Source organism: Pseudophryne corroboree, chromosome 6, assembly GCF_028390025.1.
Source record: "Pseudophryne corroboree isolate aPseCor3 chromosome 6, aPseCor3.hap2, whole genome shotgun sequence".
Classification (NCBI taxonomy): Eukaryota; Metazoa; Chordata; class Amphibia; order Anura; family Myobatrachidae; genus Pseudophryne; species Pseudophryne corroboree.
This window is the reverse complement of record NC_086449.1, coordinates 843984889-844006455: the sequence shown is the minus strand read 5'-3', so window position 1 is coordinate 844006455 and position 21567 is coordinate 843984889. Positions and strand designations below refer to the sequence as shown.

The window sequence follows — 21567 nt, the reverse complement described above, 5'->3', positions numbered from 1 at the left end:
AACAGCGTCAGGATAGAGAGGCCTTAACAGAAGTGGTGCAGAGCCTTGCAGCCCGGATTGGAGATGTGGCCGTCAGTGCTCCGACCAGCTCTAGTTCTATACGGGCCAGTCACTTCTTGCAGAAAATGACAGAGGCTGACGATGTGGTATGCCAGGTCATGTTGTTGCCAATTGCCCAGTCATGCAAGAACCCATGCAATGTGATGCTGCCTTTGAATGTCGCAGAATGTCTTTCTTTGCTAGGTTAGCCTGTACTGTGGTACCTTCACCTGAGCTGGAAAAACAAATGTGTGATGTGTTCTTAGAGGGTAACCGGGTAGAGGCCTTGCTAGATTCAGGAAGTTTAGTTACCCTCGTGAAAGCTGGGTTAGTGAACCCCTTAAAGGTCCAGCAAATACCTATTGGGGTAACTTGCATACATGGGGATACCCAACATTATGCCACTGCTGAGGTGAATATAGAAACTTGTTGTGGGTCAGCAATGGTTAAAGTGGGACTGGTCCCTACCTTGGTGCATGAGGCCATAATAGGGAGGGATTTTCCTCATTTTTGGAAACTGTGGGAGTCACGGTTATCAACAGATGTGAGAAATAAAAAGCCAGTTGATAATACCGGTGATTTTATGGATGTACGTGGGTCTTCGGAACTTTCTGGCCCTTTGCCTTTTGCTAGTTTTGCTGGGGAAGTGACAGATGGGGAGTCCAGTGAGGACCCTCTTGCCGGGAACGGAGACATAGTAGTTAGAACTGAAAGCGTGCCTGACCTGGAGGTAAAGAAGGATCTGTTTGCGTCTGAACAGTTAAAGGATCCTACCTTAATAAAGGCTAGAGAGAATGTTAAGATTGTTAATGGGGAACCTGTGGTACCAGGTGACAGGGTTACGTATCCCCACATGGCCATCTGTAATGAGCTCTTGTACCACATTGTCAAAAGGGGTGAGGATGTGGTAGAACAGCTGGTAGTTCCCCAGCCTTATCGGAGAACGGTACTAGATTTAGCTCATAGTCACGTTACCGCAGGACATTTAGGGGCAGAAAAAACCACTGAAAGAGTTTTACAAAGGTTCTTTTGGCCAGGGGTTTATAAAGAAGTGTCTGAATATTGTTCTTCCTGTCCTGAATGCCAGTATCATGCCCCTAGACCCCATTTCAGGAGCCCACTAGTTCCCATGCCTATTATAGAGGTCCCGTTTGACAGAATAGCCATGGATCTCGTGGGGCCCTTGTTAAAGTCTGCTCGGGGCCATCAGTATATCCTGGTAATTATGGACTATGCCACTCGATATCCTGAGGCTGTCCCTTTACGCACTATCACAACCAAGGCGATAGCTAAGGAGCTGGTGCAGGTATTTAGTAGAGTGGGAATACCAAAAGAAATTTTGACTGACCAAGGTACTCCATTTATGTCAAGGATCATGAAAGAATTGTGCAAGTTATTTAAGGTCACTCACCTCAGGACGTCCATCTACCATCCCCAAACTGACGGGTTGGTGGAAAGGTTTAATAAAACATTAAAAAGTATGTTAAAAAAGGTTGTTGAGAGAGATGGGAAAAACTGGGATTGTTTGTTGCCCTACTTGTTAATGGCCATCAGAGAAGTTCCTCAGTCCTCTACGGGGTTTTCTCCATTTGATTTGTTGTATGGTAGACACCCCAGAGGGCTGTTGGATATTGCCAAAGAGACGTGGGAAGGACAGCCCACTCCTTATAGAAGCGTTATTGAGCATGTAACACAAATGCAGGATAGGATTGCAGCCGTGGTACCTGTTGTCAGAGAGCACATGGAACAGGCCCAAAGTGCTCAACAGAGGGTCTATAACCGGAGTGCCAAGATACGGGAATTTGCTCCTGGAGATAGAGTTCTTGTTTTGGTACCCACTGTGGAAAGCAAATTCCTAGCTAAATGGCAGGGTCCATTTGAGATTAGGGAAAAAGTGAATGAGGTTAATTACAAAGTATACCAGCCGGGAAAGAGAAAACCCGAACAGATTTACCATGTTAACTTAATCAAACCCTGGAAAGATAGGTTGTCTCTGTCAGCGGAGCCTTGCCCTTCGGTGTCTTCACCCCGGTTGCTTCCCGCAGTGAAGGTGTCAGAGACATTATCAGCTGATCAGAACAATCAGGTTAAAGAATTTCTCATCCAAAATAGGGAGGTATTTTCAGAGCTGCCTGGCCGAACGACCATAATAAAACATGACATTGTCACAGAACCAGGGGTCAGGGTTCATTTAAAGCCATATAGGATTCCTGAAGCTCAGCGAGAAGCTATTTCTAAGGAAGTTAAAACCATGTTAGAACTTGGAGTCATAGAGGAGTCTAACAGTGAGTGGTCCAGTCCCATAGTGCTCATCCCGAAGCCCGACGGTAGCATACGCTTCTGTAATGACTTTCGTAAGTTAAATGAGGTGTCCAAGTTTGACGCATACCCCATGCCCCGTGTGGATGAGCTTGTAGAAAGGCTGGGAACAGCCAGGTTTCTCACCACATTGGACCTGACCAAAGGTTACTGGCAAATACCTTTATCTGATAGCGCCAAAGAAAAAACAGCCTTTTCGGTTCCGGAGGGGCTGTACCAGTATAAGATGTTACCCTTTGGGTTGCATGGGGCTCCAGCAACCTTTCAACGGGTGATGGATAAAATTTTGAGGCCCCATAGAAAATATGCAGCTGCCTATTTGGATGATGTGGTAATTCACAGTACAGACTGGGGATCCCATTTGGTTAAAGTACAAGCAGTACTGGACTCAATCAGAGAGGCAGGGTTAACTGCTAACCCAAAGAAGTGCTGCCTCGCAATGGAGGAGGTCAAATACTTGGGCTTCACCATAGGCAGAGGTCTGATTAGGCCCCAATTGAATAAAGTTGATGCTATTCAAAACTGGCCTCGTCCAGTGAATAAAAAACAGGTAAGGGCTTTTTTGGGAATTACTGGGTACTATAGACGGTTTATTCCTAATTTTGCGACCACAGCGGTGCCGTTGTCAGACCTTACCAAAGGGAAGCAGTCAAATGTGGTGAAATGGAACCCTGATGCAGAAAAGGCGTTCCAAGCGTTAAAAGTGGCTTTGTGTTCACAACCGGTGTTGATAACACCAGATTTTTCAAAAGAATTTGTGGTACAGACAGATGCCTCAGAGGTAGGGATAGGTGCTGTGCTGTCCCAAACCAGAGATGGGGACGAACACCCTATCATTTATTTGAGTAGGAAACTCAATGAGCATGAAAAAAGGTATGCCATTGTGGAAAAGGAGGCTTTGGCCATTAAGTGGGCACTAGATACCTTGAGATATTACCTCTTGGGTAGACAATTCAGACTAGTGACAGACCATGCCCCTTTAAAATGGATGTATGTAAATAGAGGCAAGAATGCTCGTGTAACTAGATGGTTTCTAGCGTTGCAGGACTTTAAGTTTACTGTCGAACATAGACCGGGAACACAATTGGCCAACGCAGATGCATTGTCTCGCATCTTCTGTTTGGGGGCTACAAGTGTTCCGGCCCCTAGGTCGAAACAGGGGAGGGGGATATGTGACAAGAACACTGGGATAGTGTTTGAGGGCAGGTATATTTGTCCCAGGTTCTTGTCTTACATGTTTTAGAAAATGTTAACTTCTAGGAAAAATGCTTTTTGTTTTGTCTGAACCTTTTCAGTTTGCTGTAAAGGCTCTGAGAGAGAGATAAGGCGAGTTCTAGACATTGGGCCCAGTTCGGGTCTTTGGCCTCACAGAGGGCTAATCAGGGTTTCAGCTGTGTAAGTGTGTTATAGTGCTGCTAACCTGATTAGTATGGGCAGACTGCCTGGGAAGGCTGAGGGATCTGTGTGTGAGAGACACGCTTTCTGATGCAAGTGAGCTATACAGTATGTACTGAAGAACTCTGTTTTGTTTAGTGACAGTTAGGAATATCTTATGTTTAGTTAGTGCCGGACAGGCAAGGTATTTTTATTTTGGGGTTTGTTTTATTTTCTGTTTCAATAAAACTGGCCGGGGTCAGTTGTACCAGAAACTGGACTTGTGTTGTTCCTCAGCTGCTGCGTGCTACCATATTCCCCAGGAAAAGGCGCCTTGCACCCCTACAGTGTTAAAATATATATACACAGCAATATCAGCCCGGCACTCTGTTTTCAGATCCAAACGCTGCCCTGGTGCCTTCAGTGTAAATTTCAATATCTTGCAAAAAAAGCTGCGGCACTCAAGGTCTTTAGAAAAAGTCAAGTGTATTCAAATAGTCAGAAACATTCCATCGACGTTTCGGGGACTCCAACCCCTTTGTCCAGATGTGTACACATCTGGACAAAGGGGTTGGAGTCCCCGAAACGTCGATGGAATGTTTCTGACTATTTGAATACACTTGACTTTTTCTAAAGACCTTGAGTGCCGCAGCTTTTTTTGCAAGATATATATATATATATATATATATATATATATATTAATATATATTAGAGATGAGCGGGTTCGGTTCCTCGGAATCCGAACCCCCCCGAACTTCACCCATTTTACACGGGTCCGAGGCAGACTCGGATCCTCCCGCCTTGCTTGGTTAACCCGAGCGCGCCCGAACGTCATCATCCCGCTGTCGGAATCTCGTAAGATTCGTATTCTATATAAGAAGCCGCGCGTCGCCGCCATTTTCACTCGTGCATTGTAGATGATAGGGAGAGGACGTGTGCAGCTTTCTCTCAGTTGTGTTCAGTGTGCTGCAAATATCTGTGCTCAGTGTGCTGCAAATATCTGTGCTCAGTGTGCTGCAAATATCTACGTTCTCTGCCTGAAAAACGCTCCATATCTGTGCTGCATTGTAGTATATAGTAGGAGGACAGTGCAGAATTTTGCTGACCAGTGACCACCAGTATTATATCAGTACGGTACAGTAGTCCACTGCTCTACCTACCTCTGTGTCATCAAGTATACTATCCATCCATACCTGTGGTGCATTTTAGTTGTTGTGCGCAGTAGTAGGAGGACAGTGCATAATTTTGCTGACCACCAGTATATAATATATAGCAGTACGGTACAGTAGTCCACTGCTCTACCTACCTCTGTGTCGTCAAGTATACTATCCATCCATACCTGTGGTGCATTTTAGTTGTTGTGCGCAGTAGTAGGAGGACAGTGCATAATTTTGCTGACCACCAGTATATAATATATAGCAGTACGGTACAGTAGTACACTGCTCTACCTACCTCTGTGTCGTCAAGTATACTATCCATCCATACCTATGGTGCATTTTAGTTGTGCGCAGTAGTAGGAGGACAGTGCATAATTTTGCTGACCACCAGTATATAATATATAGCAGTACGGTACAGTAGTCCACTGCTCTACCTACCTCTGTGTCATCAAGTATACTATCCATCCATACCTGTGGTGCATTTTAGTTGTTGTGCGCAGTAGTAGGAGGACAGTGCATAATTTTGCTGACCACCAGTATATAATATATAGCAGTACGGTACAGTAGTCCACTGCTCTACCTACCTCTGTGTCGTCAAGTATACTATCCATCCATACCTGTGGTGCATTTTAGTTGTTGTGCGCAGTAGTAGGAGGACAGTGCATAATTTTGCTGACCACCAGTATATAATATATAGCAGTACGGTACAGTAGTACACTGCTCTACCTACCTCTGTGTCGTCAAGTATACTATCCATCCATACCTATGGTGCATTTTAGTTGTGCGCAGTAGTAGGAGGACAGTGCATAATTTTGCTGACCACCAGTATATAATATATAGCAGTACGGTACAGTAGTCCACTGCTCTACCTACCTCTGTGTCATCAAGTATACTATCCATCCATACCTGTGGTGCATTTTAGTTGTTGTGCGCAGTAGTAGGAGGACAGTGCATAATTTTGCTGACCACCAGTATATAATATATAGCAGTACGGTACAGTAGTACACTGCTCTACCTACCTCTGTGTCGTCAAGTATACTATCCATCCATACCTGTGGTGCATTTTAGTTGTTGTGCGCAGTAGTAGGAGGACAGTGCATAATTTTGCTGACCACCAGTATATAATATGTAGCAGTACGGTACTGTAGTCCACTGCTCTACCTACCTGTGTCGTCAAGTATACTATCCATCCAGCGACCTTGGTGCACCTCTTTTTTTCTTTGCATCATGTGGTGTTTGGGGACTATTTTTTAAATCTGCCATCCTGTCTGACACTACAGTGCCACTCCTAGATGGGCCAGTTGTTTGTGTCGGCCACTTGAGTCGCTTAGCTTAACCATCCAGCCACCTTGGTGCGCCTCTTTCTTTCTTTGCATCATGTGCTGTTTGGGGACTATTTTTTGAAGTGCCATCCTGTCTGACACTGCAGTGCCACTCCTAGATGGGCCAGGTGTTTGTGCTGCCCACTTGGGTCGCTTAGCTTAGTCATTCAGCGACCTCGGTGCAAATTTTAGGACTAAAAATAATATTGTGAGGTGTTCAGAATAGACTGGAAATGAGTGGAAATTATGGTTATTGAGGTTAATAATACTATGGGATCAAAATGACCCCCAAATTCTATGATTTAAGCTGTTTTTGAGGGTTTTTTGTGAAAAAACACCCGAATCCAAAACACACCCGAATCCAACAAAAAAATTTCAGGGAGGTTTTGCCAAAACGTATACAGTAGTTTACAGCATGTTGTATAGTAGCGTGTACAGTAGTTTACAGCATATTGTATAGTAGTGTATACAGTAGTTTACAGCATATAGTATAGTAGCGTGTACAGTAGTTTACAGCACATTGTATAGTAGCGTATACAGTAGTTTACAGCACATTGTATAGTAGCGTGTACAGTAGTTTACAGCATATTGTATAGTAGCGTATACAGTAGTTTACAGCACATTGTATAGTAGCGTATACAGTAGTTTACAGCACATTGTATAGTAGCGTATACAGTAGTTTACAGCACATTGTATAGTAGCGTGTACAGTAGTTTACAGCATATTGTATAGTGGCGTATACAGTAGTTTACAGCATATTGTATAGTAGCGTATACAGTAGTTTACAGCATATTGTATAGTAGCGTGTACAGTAGTTTACAGCATATTGTATAGCAGCGTATACAGTAGTTTACAGCACATTGTATAGTAGCGTATACAGTAGTTTACAGCATATTGTATAGTAGCGTATACAGTAGTTTACAGCATATTGTATAGTAGCGTGTACAGTAGTTTACAGCATATTGTATAGTAGCGTGTACAGTAGTTTACAGCATATTGTATAGTGGCGTATACAGTAGTTTACAGCATATTGTATAGTGGCGTGTACAGTAGTTTACAGCATATTGTATAGTAGCGTATACAGTAGTTTACAGCATATTGTATAGTAGCGTGTACAGTAGTTTACAGCATATTGTATAGTAGCGTGTACAGTAGTTTACAGCATGTTGTATAGTAGCGTGTACAGTAGTTTACAGCATATTGTATAGTAGCGTGTACAGTAGTTTACAGCATATTGTATAGTAGCGTGTACAGTAGTTTACAGCATATTGTATAGTGGCGTATACAGTAGTTTACAGCACATTGTATAGTAGCGTATACAGTAGTTTACAGCATATTGTATAGTAGCGTGTACAGTAGTTTACAGCACATTGTATAGTAGCGTGTACAGTAGTTTACAGCATATTGTATAGTAGCGTGTACAGTAGTTTACAGCACATTGTATAGTAGCGTATACAGTAGTTTACAGCATATTGTATAGTAGCGTGTACAGTAGTTTACAGCATATTGTATAGTGGCGTGTACAGTAGTTTACAGCACATTGTATAGTAGCGTATACAGTAGTTTACAGCATATTGTATAGTAGCGTGTACAGTAGTTTACAGCATATTGTATAGTGGCGTGTACAGTAGTTTACAGCATATTGTATAGTAGCGTGTACAGTAGTTTACAGCACATTGTATAGTAGCGTATACAGTAGTTTACAGCATATTGTATAGTAGCGTGTACAGTAGTTTACAGCATATTGTATAGTGGCGTGTACAGTAGTTTACAGCATATTGTATAGTGGCGTGTACAGTAGTTTACAGCATATTGTATAGTGGCGTGTACAGTAGTTTACAGCACATTGTATAGTAGCGTGTACAGTAGTTTACAGCATATTGTATAGTGGCGTGTACAGTAGTTTACAGCATATTGTATAGTAGCGTGTACAGTAGTTTACAGCACATTGTATAGTAGCGTATACAGTAGTTTACAGCATATTGTATAGTGGCGTGTACAGTAGTTTACAGCATATTGTATAGTGGCGTGTACAGTAGTTTACAGCATATTGTATAGTAGCGTGTACAGTAGTTTACAGCATATTGTATAGTGGCGTGTACAGTAGTTTACAGCATATTGTATAGTAGCGTGTACAGTAGTTTACAGCACATTGTATAGTAGCGTATACAGTAGTTTACAGCATATTGTATAGTAGCGTGTACAGTAGTTTACAGCATATTGTATAGTGGCGTGTACAGTAGTTTACAGCATATTGTATAGTGGCGTGTACAGTAGTTTACAGCATATTGTATAGTGGCGTGTACAGTAGTTTACAGCACATTGTATAGTAGCGTGTACAGTAGTTTACAGCATATTGTATAGTAGCGTGTACAGTAGTTTACAGCACATTGTATAGTAGCGTATACAGTAGTTTACAGCACATTGTATAGTAGCGTATACAGTAGTTTACAGCACATTGTATAGTAGCGTGTACAGTAGTTTACAGCACATTGTATAGTAGCGTATACAGTAGTTTACAGCACATTGTATAGTAGCGTATACAGTAGTTTACAGCATATTGTATAGTAGCGTGTACAGTAGTTTACAGCATATTGTATAGTAGCGTGTACAGTAGTTTACAGCATATTGTATAGTAGCGTGTACAGTAGTTTACAGCATATTGTATAGTAGCGTGTACAGTAGTTTACAGCATGTTGTATAGTAGCGTGTACAGTAGTTTACAGCATGTTGTATAGTAGCGTATACAGTAGTTTACAGCATGTTGTATAGTAGCGTGTACAGTAGTTTACAGCATGTTGTATAGTAGCGTGTACAGTAGTTTACAGCATATTGTATAGTAGCGTATACAGTAGTTTACAGCATGTTGTATAGTAGCGTGTACAGTAGTTTACAGCATATTGTATAGTAGCGTATACAGTAGTTTACAGCATATTGTATAGTAGCGTGTACAGTAGTTTACAGAATATTGTATAGTAGCGTATACAGTAGTTTACAGCACATTGTATAGTAGCGTGTACAGTAGTTTACAGCACATTGTATAGTAGCGTATACAGTAGTTTACAGCACATTGTATAGTAGCGTGTACAGTAGTTTACAGCACATTGTATAGTAGCGTATACAGTAGTTTACAGCACATTGTATAGTAGCGTATACAGTAGTTTACAGCACATTGTATAGTAGCGTGTACAGTAGTTTACAGCATATTGTATAGTAGCGTATACAGTAGTTTACAGCATATTGTATAGTAGCGTATACAGTAGTTTACAGCATGTTGTATAGTAGCGTATACAGTAGTTTACAGCATGTTGTATAGTAGCGTATACAGTAGTTTACAGCATGTTGTATAGTAGCGTATACAGTAGTTTACAGCATATTGTATAGTAGCGTGTACAGTAGTTTACAGAATATTGTATAGTAGCGTGTACAGTAGTTTACAGCATATTGTATAGTAGCGTATACAGTAGTTTACAGAATATTGTATAGTAGCGTGTACAGTAGTTTACAGCATGTTGTATAGTAGCGTATACAGTAGTTTACAGCATGTTGTATAGTAGCGTATACAGTAGTTTACAGCATATTGTATAGTAGCGTATACAGTAGTTCACAGCATGTTGTATAGTAGCGTGTACAGTAGTTTACAGCATGTTGTATAGTAGCGTGTACAGTAGTTTACAGCATATAGTATAGTGGCGTATACAGTAGTTTACAGCATATTGTATAGTAGCGTGTACAGTAGTTTACAGCACATTGTATAGTAGCGTGTACAGTAGTTTACAGCATATTGTATAGTGGCGTATACAGTAGTTCACAGCATATTGTATAGTAGCGTGTACAGTAGTTTACAGCATGTTGTATAGTAGCGTGTACAGTAGTTTACAGCATGTTGTATAGTAGCGTGTACAGTAGTTTACAGCATGTTGTATAGTAGCGTGTACAGTAGTTTACAGCATATTGTATAGTAGCGTATACAGTAGTTTACAGCATATTGTATAGTAGCGTATACAGTAGTTTACAGCATGTTGTATAGTAGCGTATACAGTAGTTTACAGCATATTGTATAGTAGCGTATACAGTAGTTTACAGCATGTTGTATAGTAGCGTATACAGTAGTTTACAGCATATTGTATAGTAGCGTGTACAGTAGTTTACAGAATATTGTATAGTAGCGTGTACAGTAGTTTACAGCATATTGTATAGTAGCGTGTACAGTAGTTTACAGCATATTGTATAGTAGCGTGTACAGTAGTTTACAGAATATTGTATAGTAGCGTGTACAGTAGTTTACAGCATGTTGTATAGTAGCGTATACAGTAGTTTACAGCATGTTGTATAGTAGCGTATACAGTAGTTTACAGCATATTGTATAGTAGCGTATACAGTAGTTTACAGCATGTTGTATAGTAGCGTGTACAGTAGTTTACAGCATGTTGTATAGTAGCGTGTACAGTAGTTTACAGCATATTGTATAGTAGCGTGTACAGTAGTTTACAGCATATTGTATAGTAGCGTATACAGTAGTTTACAGCATGTTGTATAGTAGCGTATACAGTAGTTTACAGCATGTTGTATAGTAGCGTGTACAGTAGTTTACAGCATATTGTATAGTAGCGTGTACAGTAGTTTACAGCATATTGTATAGTAGCGTGTACAGTAGTTTACAGCATATTGTATAGTAGCGTATACAGTAGTTTACAGCATATTGTATAGTAGCGTATACAGTAGTTTACAGCATATTGTATAGTAGCGTGTACAGTAGTTTACAGCATATTGTATAGTAGCGTGTACAGTAGTTTACAGCATATAGTATAGTAGCGTATACAGTAGTTTACAGCATGTTGTATAGTAGCGTATACAGTAGTTCACAGCATATTGTATAGTAGTGTATACAGTAGTTTGCAGCATATAGTATAGTAGCGTGTACAGTAGTTTACAGCATGTTGTATAGTAGCGTGTACAGTAGTTTACAGCATATTGTATAGTAGCGTGTACAGTAGTTTACAGCATATAGTATAGTAGCGTATACAGTAGTTCACAGCATATTGTATAGTAGCGTATACAGTAGTTTGCAGCATATAGTATAGTAGCGTGTACAGTAGTTTACAGCATATTGTATAGTAGCGTGTACAGTAGTTTACAGCATATTGTATAGTAGCGTGTACAGTAGTTTACAGCATATTGTATAGTAGCGTGTACAGTAGTTTACAGCATATTGTATAGTAGCGTGTACAGTAGTTTACAGCATATTGTATAGTAGCGTGTACAGTAGTTTACAGCATATTGTATAGTAGCGTGTACAGTAGTTTACAGCATATTGTATAGTAGCGTGTACAGTAGTTTACAGCATATTGTATAGTAGCGTGTACAGTAGTTTACAGCATATTGTATAGTAGCGTGTACAGTAGTTTACAGCATGTTGTATAGTAGCGTATACAGTAGTTTACAGCATATTGTATAGTAGCGTGTACAGTAGTTTACAGCATATAGTATAGTAGCGTATACAGTAGTTCACAGCATATTGTATAGTAGTGTATACAGTAGTTTGCAGCATATAGTATAGTGGCGTTTACAGTAGTTTACAGCATATTGTATAGTAGCGTGTACAGTAGTTTACAGCATGTTGTATAGTGGCGTTTACAGTAGTTTACAGCATGTTGTATAGTAGCGTATACAGTAGTTACAGCATATTGTATAGTAGCGTGTACAGTAGTTTACAGCATATTGTATAGTAGCGTGTACAGTAGTTTGCAGCATATAGTATAGTAGCGTGTACAGTAGTTTACAGCATGTTGTATAGTGGCGTTTACAGTAGTTTACAGCATATTGTATAGTAGCGTGTACAGTAGTTTACAGCATGTTGTATAGTGGCGTTTACAGTAGTTTACAGCATATTGTATAGTGGCGTTTACAGTAGTTTACAGCATATTGTATAGTAGCGTGTACAGTAGTTTACAGCATATTGTATAGTAGCGTATACAGTAGTTTACAGCATGTTGTATAGTGGCGTTTACAGTAGTTTACAGCATATTGTATAGTAGCGTGTACAGTAGTTTGCAGCATATAGTATAGTGGCGTTTACAGTAGTTTACAGCATATTGTATAGTAGCGTGTACAGTAGTTTACAGCATATTGTATAGTAGCGTGTACAGTAGTTTGCAGCATATAGTATAGTGGCGTTTACAGTAGTTTACAGCATGTTGTATAGTAGCGTTTACAGTAGTTTACAGCATATTGTATAGTAGCGTGTACAGTAGTTTACAGCATATTGTATAGTAGCGTATACAGTAGTTTGCAGCATATTGTATAGTGGCGTTTACAGTAGTTTACAGCATATTGTATAGTAGCGTGTACAGTAGTTTACAGCATATTGTATAGTAGCGTGTACAGTAGTTTACAGCATATTGTATAGTGGCGTGTACAGTAGTTTACAGCATATTGTATAGTGGCGTATACAGTAGTTTACAGCATATTGTATAGTAGCGTATACAGTAGTTTACAGCATATTGTATAGTAGCGTGTACAGTAGTTTACAGCATATAGTATAGTGGCGTTTACAGTAGTTTACAGCATATTGTATAGTAGCGTGTACAGTAGTTTGCAGCATATAGTATAGTGGCGTATACAGTAGTTTACAGCATATTGTATAGTAGCGTGTACAGTAGTTTGCAGCATATAGTATAGTGGCGTTTACAGTAGTTTACAGCATATTGTATAGTAGCGTGTGCAGTAGTTACAGCATATTGTATAGTAGCGTATACAGTAGTTTACAGCATATTGTATAGTAGCGTGTACAGTAGTTTACAGCATATACTATAGTGGCGTTTACAGTAGTTTACAGCATATACTATAGTGGCGTTTACAGTAGTTTACAGCATATACTATAGTAGCGTGTACAGTAGTTTACAGCATATTGTATAGTAGCGTGTACAGTAGTTTACAGCATATTGTATAGTAGCGTGTACAGTAGTTTACAGCATATTGTATAGTAGCGTGTACAGTAGTTTACAGCATATTGTATAGTAGCGTGTACAGTAGTTTACAGCATGTTGTATAGTAGCGTGTACAGTAGTTTACAGCATATTGTATAGTAGCGTATACAGTAGTTTACAGCATATACTATAGTAGCGTGTGCAGTAGTTTACAGCGTATAACACATTTCTCTTCCTGATTCTTTCAGAGACTCATCAATTTGCTCCCTGCCTGGTATTATAACTTCAGGGTTACAATGGTGACGTGGGGGGAGCCGGAGCTGAGCTGTTGTGATGGTTCTACTATAAGCTTTATAACAGGCAAGTATTTGTGCTAAAGCTTTTTCATCTTTGTAGCTGCCAAACGTCTGACCTGCCATAATGTTCTCTCAGGGGTCTATGGGGGTAATTCCAAGTTGATCGCAGAAGGAAATTTTATAGCAGTTGGGCAAAACCATGTGCACGGCAGGGAGGGGGGGCAGATATAACATGTGCAGAGAGAGTTAGATTTGGGTGGGTATAGTGTTTCTGTGCAGGGTAAATACTGGCTGCTTTATTTTTACACTGCAATTTAGATTTCAGTTTGAACACACCCCACCCAAATCTAACTCTCTCTGCACATGTTATATCTACCCTCCCTCAGTGCACATGGTTTTGCCCAACTGCTAACAAAGTTCCTGCTGCGATCAACTTGGAATTACTCCCTATGTACTAATAATTGGAGATAGTATGAGCGGTAAGCGTTGGCTTGCAGCCTCACCAGGCCAGTATGACGGGATCTGCACATACATGAGCTGGGCTAGTTGGATCACGCATGTGCAGTGGAAATGTAAGCTCAGATTGGGATTTCAGTTCCACATGTTAAAAAATATATTAGAAAATCAATTATTTTCAGGTTATTCCCATTTGAAAAACTGTTATACAATCCTGCTATATGTCTATGCAGGGAGAGTGTAGGAAGGCCTCATGCCCCTGCTCTCATAGCTCCCACCACGGGCCTCATCCCACCATAACAGAGATGAGATCAGACAGACAGATGGGGAGGTGGGACAACATACCCTGCAACATGACCCATTCCATTGGCTCCCCTATTTGAATTGTGGACTGTGCTGCAACTGCCACTGGCAAGGAAGTCCAGGAACAGAGCATTTTGGGGCTAATTCAGGTTGTATCGCAGTGTGCGTTCCAACTGGAATTTTTGAGAAAAAGATGCGGGCGCATGCGCAGCGCCCGTTCTGCGCATGTGCTCGCATTTTCTGCGGGGGGGCCACAGAAAATGTGATTGCCTCTGCCTGTCAATCAGGCAGAGGCGGTCGCAGGGCGGGCAACGCTCCATTTCCTGGAAGGAGACGGAGCGTTGTGGGGGGCTTAGCCGGATAAACAGGGGGAAGTGCAGCATGAACGGGGGCGTGATCGCGATGGCTGCGTGACATAACACGCAGCCGCTGTGATTGGGAAGATGGCGGCGGGTCTCCTGCGGGCGCAGCTAAGCAATTTCTGCTTGTTGAAGGGGGGGATGCGCCGGTCAGCATGCTGGGCGGCCTTTCTCAGCGATGGGCGGGTCACAGCATGCGCTCCACAGGATAGCAAATTCTGCTAATGGAACGGGTCATGTTGAAGGGTATGTAGTCAGCGGGAGTGGACCTGCGATGCGGCAGCTGCCTCAGTGTGGGTGGTCTCAGGCTGTCAGTGAGGGTAGCGGCAGTGTGTTACCTGAGGGGGCTGAGGAGAATGGTGGTCTGGGGACAGGAATGGCAGGCAGGGGTTGGGAGCCTCGGAGGGTGTCGGCAGCCCATCCTCCCCCCTGACATCTCAGCACCGCCCTTGTGTAGTTGAATCTCTCAGCGAGCAATATTAGCCCTCCCATAGTGGGACTCCCTGCTCGGATATAGCCCCCCATTGTCCCACCCTCAGGATGAGTTTCTTAGTCCCTGTTTTTCATATGGACAGACAGTAAATGAAATGTTTAGCAGGGAGCAGCGTTTATATGCTATGTACTGTAACGAGCTCTGGGCTACTGCTGGGGTTTTATCTGCTGTTCTCTTACAGTATCCAGCATTCAGCACCTCCCCCACCTGTGTTGGAGTGGGCTATGTTGACCAAATAATTTACAATGTTATACTTAAGAAAAATATCATTTAATTCTTTTAGTACATTTAAAGTGTGTAAAGAACTACAATTTACAGTCGTATCCTTTACCTCGGTGTGCATTAACTTCTCTAAAGAATATTGCTGTGCCAACCCTACTAAGTTATTACAACAACAGGTGTGCCTGGTCATCAACCCATTGAGCTGCACCTCTTGGGTTTTTGTGATGTCCATATCTTGACGATCTCCTGATAAAGGCGGTGTCCAGGGAACGGCTGTTGCACAGCATCGATTTAACGACTCATCTGCTTACGGATCACGGTTGGATCCTAAATTTACAGAAATATCACCTGGAGCCATCTCAGAGAATTCAGTTTCTGGGAATGATCCTGGATACAGTATCGCAGAAGGTATACCTTCTAATGGACAAGGCCTTAACTATTCAGACTATGGTCCGCTCGGTGCGAAGACCACGCAAAGTGTTGATCCATCTTTGCATTCGATTGCTGGGCAAGATGGTGGCCTTATATGAGGCGATTCAGTACGGCAGGTTTCATGCACGCCCGTTCCAGCTGGATCTGTTAGACAAGTGGTCAGGTTCTCATCTACACATGTACCAGGGTATAACACTATCGCAGAGAGCAAGGATCTCCCTGCTGTGGTGGCTACAGATCTGGTGGAGGGTCGGAGTTTCAAAACACAGTCTTGGACTCTACTGACGATGGATGCCAGCCTTCGGGGTTGGGGGGCTGTGACCCAAGGGGACCAGACTGGGTCTAAAATAGCTTTAAGAATTCGGGCTAGGACCAGAAAAGCCACCCTGCAGCCTAACCCTAACCCTCCCCAGTGGTGCCTAACCCTAACTTCCGTTCTCGCAGCCTAACTCTCCCCGGGAATGGCTAAACCTAGACCCCCTCCCCCCAGCCTAAACTGAACCCTCCCTGTGTGAAATACTGTTTGTAGCTTTCTGTACTCTGATACCGCTGTACACTGAGGAGTCTATTTGCTAAGCCTTGGATGGTGATAAAGTACCAGCCAATCAGCTCCTAACTGCCATGCCACAGGCCTTGTTTGAAAAATGACAGTTAGGAGCCAATTGGCTGGTACTTTATCTCCATCCAAGGCTTAGCAAATAGACCCCTGAGAGAGTCATAGTAAGCTGGGAACACAGAGCCTGACCGCTAGAGATCAGGGAGCCAACCCTAACCCGTGGTCAGACGGAGACACTGCACCTGTCATGGGCTGGGGGCTGCATATACAGACACACAGCTGCAGGCATAGGAGGCCGTGGTCAGACGGAGACACTGCACCTGCCATTGGGCAGGGGGCTGTATATACAGACACACAGCTGCAGGCATTGGAGGCCGTGGTCAGACTAAGACACTTCACCTGCCCTAGGGCTGGGGGCTGCATATACAGACACACAGCCACAGGCATAGGAGGCCATGGTCACACTAAGACACTTCACCTGCCCTAGGGCTGGGGGCTGCATATACAGACACACAGCTCATACCTCCCAACATGACCCTCTCCAGGAGGACACAATGCTCTGCTCCTGCACTTCCCTCTTACTGTATGATTACCATCACCTGTGCTGAAACACCTTTCTTATCCATTAACCTGTTCAACACAGGTGCCAGCAATCATACATTAAGCGGGAAGTCCAGAAGCAGAGCATTGTGTCCCTCCTGGAGAGGGTCATGTTGGGAGGTATGCACAGCTGCAGGCATAGGAGGTTGTGGTCAGACGGAGACACTGCACCAGCCATGGGACTGGGGGCTGCTTATACAGTACCAGTCAAAAGTTTGGACGCACCTTCTCATTCAATGGTTTTTATTTATTTTTATTATTTTCTACATTGTAGATTAATACTGAAGACATGAAAACTATGAAAGAACACATATGGAATTATGTGGTAAACAAAAAAGTGTTAAACAAATCAAACTGTTTTATATTTTCGATTCCTCAAAGTAGCCCCCTTTTGCTTTGATGACAGCTTTACACACTCTTGGCATTCTCTGTCTCCTGGAATGGTTTGGAAGTAACAGGTGTGCCTTGTCAAGAGTCAATCTGTGGAATTACTTGCCTTCTTAATGTGTTTGAGACCATCAGTTGTGTTGTGCAGAGGTAGGGTTAGTACACAGTGGACACCCCTATTTGACTACTGTTGTAATACATATTATGGCACGAATCACTCAATTCAGCAAAGAGAAACGACAGTCCATCATTACTTTAAGACATGAAGGTCAGTCGATATGGAAAATTTCAAGGACTTTGAATGTTGTTATGATTCTGTTCAGAATGCACCTGGTGTCAGCTGATCCATCTGTGTCTTCCTGTGTTTTCTGTTACTTAGGCTCTATGTGTACATGCAGCTCTGCAGGTGCATAGGGTTTGTAATTAGAGTTAACACTCCCAGCCTGGCTTTTTGTCATTGGTTAGTGTGGCTGTTATAAACTAGCCAGTGTAGATCTCCTGTGTCGGTTATATGATTATAATTACTTTCTGCCAAGAACTATCTGGATTGCCTGGTTCTCTTAGTCCAAACTCTTGTTTATACTGAAAGTCTGGATTGCCGGTCAATGCCCTCCTGTCTTTGCCTGATCATGTTTCCAGGACTACTTTAGTTAAGTATTGTAAACTTTACCTATGCCTTGTGGATATTTTCAAGTACTCCCTTTATGCTGAGAACACTGCATTTATTTGGTTACTGTGGACTTAAAGTATGCTCTGTGGATTCTCAAGTTATTAACCTCTGCAAGCTCTCATTTGACCTTTTGTGCTTTGCTTTTACCATGTTATGAAGGATCACTACTTGGAAATAGGTTCTGCAGTTAATAAAGTCATCACAAACTTCATCATTCCTGTGTAGGGTCATTATTCAGAGCAGGGGATATTGTCTTTACTTTTGTGCTGCAGCCATATTCTAATTCAGAGCTGGGCACCAATTCCTCAGCTGCAGTCACCTGTGTTTTAGTTCTGTGCCGCATTATTGAGCTCTCATTACGTCTTTGGTACAGCTACACATTCATAGCCTGTATGTCATAATTCTGATTGTTCCCAGCTATTCTGTTCCAGAACCAGGACACTCTGTATCCAGTGATTATTCTATTAACTGCTCCCTTGCTAGATTGTCTACCCTGCAGTAATTACTCCAGCATTTAACCCCGTCTTACCTTTCACCTGCCAAACATTATGGCAGGTGAATCCTAACATTGAATTCTAACAAATGTATCCTAAAGTGCAGTTGCAAAAACCATTAAATGCTATGATGAAAATGGCTCTCATGAGGACCGCCCCAGGAAAGGAAGACCAAGAGTAAGCTCTGCTGCAGAGGATACGTTCATTAGAGTTACCAGCCTCAGAAACCGCTGCTTAACAGCACCTCAGATTAGATCCCGCAGAGTTCAAGTAGCAGACAAATCTCAACTCCAACTGTTCAGAGGAGACTGCGTGAATCAGGCCTTCATGGTCTCATTGCAGCCAAGATTCCACTACTGAGGATGAACAACAAGAAGAGAATTGTTTGGGCCAATAAACACAAGGAATGGACATTAGACCAGTGGAAATCTGTACTTTGCTCTGATGAGTCCAAATTTCAGATTTTTCCAACCACCGTGTCTTTGTGAGATGCAGAGAAGGTGAGCGGATGATTTCTGCCTGTGGGGTTCCCACTGTGACGCATGGAGGAGGAGGAGGTGTGATGGTGTGGGGGTGCTTTGCTGGTGACACTGTTGGTGATTTATTCAAAATTCAAGGTACACTTAACCATCATGGCTACCACAGCATTCTGCAGCGCCATTCCATCCCATCTGGTTTGCACTTACTGGACCATCATTTGTTTCTCTAACGTCCTAGTGGATGCTGGGGACTCCGTAAGGACCATGGGGAATAGACGGGCTCCGCAGGAGACAGGGCACTTTAAGAAAGAATTTAGATTCTGGTGTGCACTGGCTCCTCCCTCTATGTCCCTCCTCCAGACCTCAGTTTGAATCTGTGCCCGGACGAGCTGGGTGCTGTTCAGTGAGCTCTCCTGAGCTTGCTATAAGAAAGTATTTTGTTAGGTTTTTTATTTTCAGGGAGCTCTGCTGGCAACAGACTCCCTGCATCGTGGGACTGAGGGAAGAGAAGCAGCCCTTCTCTCTGAAGATAGGTCCTGCTTCTTAGGCTACTGGACACCATTCGCTCCAGAGGGATCGTACACAGGATCGCACCCTTGGTCGTCCGATCCCGGAGCCGCGCCGCCGTCCCCCTCGCAGAGCCGGAAGACAGAAGCCGGTGACAGAAGCAAGAAGACTTCGAAATTGGCGGCAGAAGACTCCAGTCTTCATATGAGGTAGCGCACAGCACTGCAGCTGTGCGCCATTGCTCCCACACTAAACCCACATACTCCGGTCACTGAAGGGTGCAGAGCGCTGGGGGGGGGGGGGGGGAGGGGCGCCTTGGGCAGCTATTAGAGACCTCTTGGCAAAAGTGGGCATATATACAGTTGGGCACTGTATATATGCATCGGCCCCCGCCATATTTTTACACAAAAACGTGGGGCAGAAGCCCGCCGCTGAGGGGGCGGGGCTTCTTCCTCAGCACTCACCAGCGCCATTTTCTCTCCACAGCTCCGCTGAGAGGAAGCTCCCCAGGCTCTTCCCTGCAGAATCACGGTAGAAGAGGGTAAAAAGAGAGGGGGGGCACATAAATTTGGTGCAAAAACAGTATATACAGCAGCTACTGGGTGAACACTAAGTTACTGTGTGATTCCTGGGACATATAGCGCTGGGGTGTGTGCTGGCATACTCTCTCCCTGTCTCTCCAAAGGGCCTTGTGGGGGAACTGTCTTCAAATAGAGCATCCCCTGTGTGTGTGGTGTGTCGGTACATGTGTGTCGACATGTCTGAGGTAAAAGGCTCCCCTAAGGAGGAGAGAGAGCAAATATGTGGGTGTCTCCGTCGACAACGCCGACACCTGTTTGGATATGTGTAATTAAGTGCTAAGGTGAATTTATTGCACAAAAGATTAGAGAACAGACAGGAAATCTACCCATGTCTGTCCCTATGTCGCAGAGACCTTCAGAGTCTCTCAATGCTCACTATCCAAAATAATAAACACTGATATCGACACGGAGGTTGACTCCAGTGTCGACTACGATAATGCAAAGTTACAGCCAAAATGGCAGAAGAGTATTCAATATATGATTATTGTAATAAAAGATGATTTGCATATTACTGATGACTCATCTGTCCCTGACACAAGGGTACACATGTTTAAGGGGAAGAAAGCTGAGGTAAATTTCCCTCCTCTCATGATGAAAAAGAGCGGGAATCTCCAGACAAGAGACTGCAGTTTCCCACAAAGAATTCTCAGGCAGTATCATTTCCCCACTAGGGCCAGGATGTGATGGGAATCTTCCCCTAGGGTGTCACGTTTGCCCAAAAGGTAGCCCTGACGTAACCGCTATTCTCAGGGATCCTGCAGATAGCGTGCACATTCTGGTACACTACTCAGACCGGCGATTGTGTCGGCATGGGTTTATAGCGCTGTGGCAGCGTGGACAGGTACCTTATCAGCAGAGATTGAGACCCTAGTATGTAGAATGAATATATATATATATATATATATATATATTAAAGATGCTGTCTTAAGAAAGAAAGAAAGAAATATATATATATATATATATATATATATCTATATCATGCCCAAAGAGACATGAGTATACTGGGTCCTAGAGTCAAAGCTATGTCGATTTCTGCTTGACGTGTCCTGTAGAATATGCAATGGACAGATGATGTCGACTTAAGAGGCATATGGAAGGCTGAGGATTGTGTGGAGAAGGGTTCTCAGACCTGGTCTCCACAGCTATAGCTGGTAATTCTGATTTTTTGCCTTATATTCCTGCACAGCCTAGGAAAGCACAACATTATCAAATGCAGCCTTTCGAACAAAGAAACAAGAAAGTCCGAGGTGCGTCCTTTCTTGCCAGAGGCGGGGGCAGAGGAAAGAAGCTGCACAACACAGCTAGTTCCCAGGAACAGAAGTCCTCCCCGGCCTCTACAAAAATCCACCGCATGTCGCTGGGGCTCCACAGGCGGAGCTAGGCCCGGTGGGGGCACGCCTTCGTAAGTTCAGCCACAAGTGGGTTCACTCCCTGTTAGATCCCTGGGCAATAGATATTGTGTCTCAGGGATACAAGCTGGACTTTGAGAAGATGCCCCCTCACCGACGGCCCTGCCGGCTTCCCCCCACGAGAGGGGAACAGTGGTAACTGCAATTCACAAATTGTATCTTCAACAGGTGGTGGTCATGGTT

At 43.1% G+C, this 21567-nt stretch overlaps 1 protein-coding gene across 3 annotated transcripts in view; it reads left to right on the top strand.

Moving 5' to 3' along the window:
* PTPRO (protein tyrosine phosphatase receptor type O) overlaps positions 1-21567 on the top strand; it is a 698190-nt gene that overhangs the window by 184870 nt on the left and 491753 nt on the right. For all 3 annotated transcript variants that reach the window (XR_010179771.1, XM_063929453.1, XM_063929452.1), the window contains exon 6: positions 13389-13500. Coding sequence is in view for 2 of the 3 variants with exons in the window: in XM_063929453.1 (XP_063785523.1) it covers positions 13389-13500 (112 nt within the window). In the remaining variant the exon portion in view is untranslated. The remainder of the gene's footprint in view (positions 1-13388; positions 13501-21567) is intronic.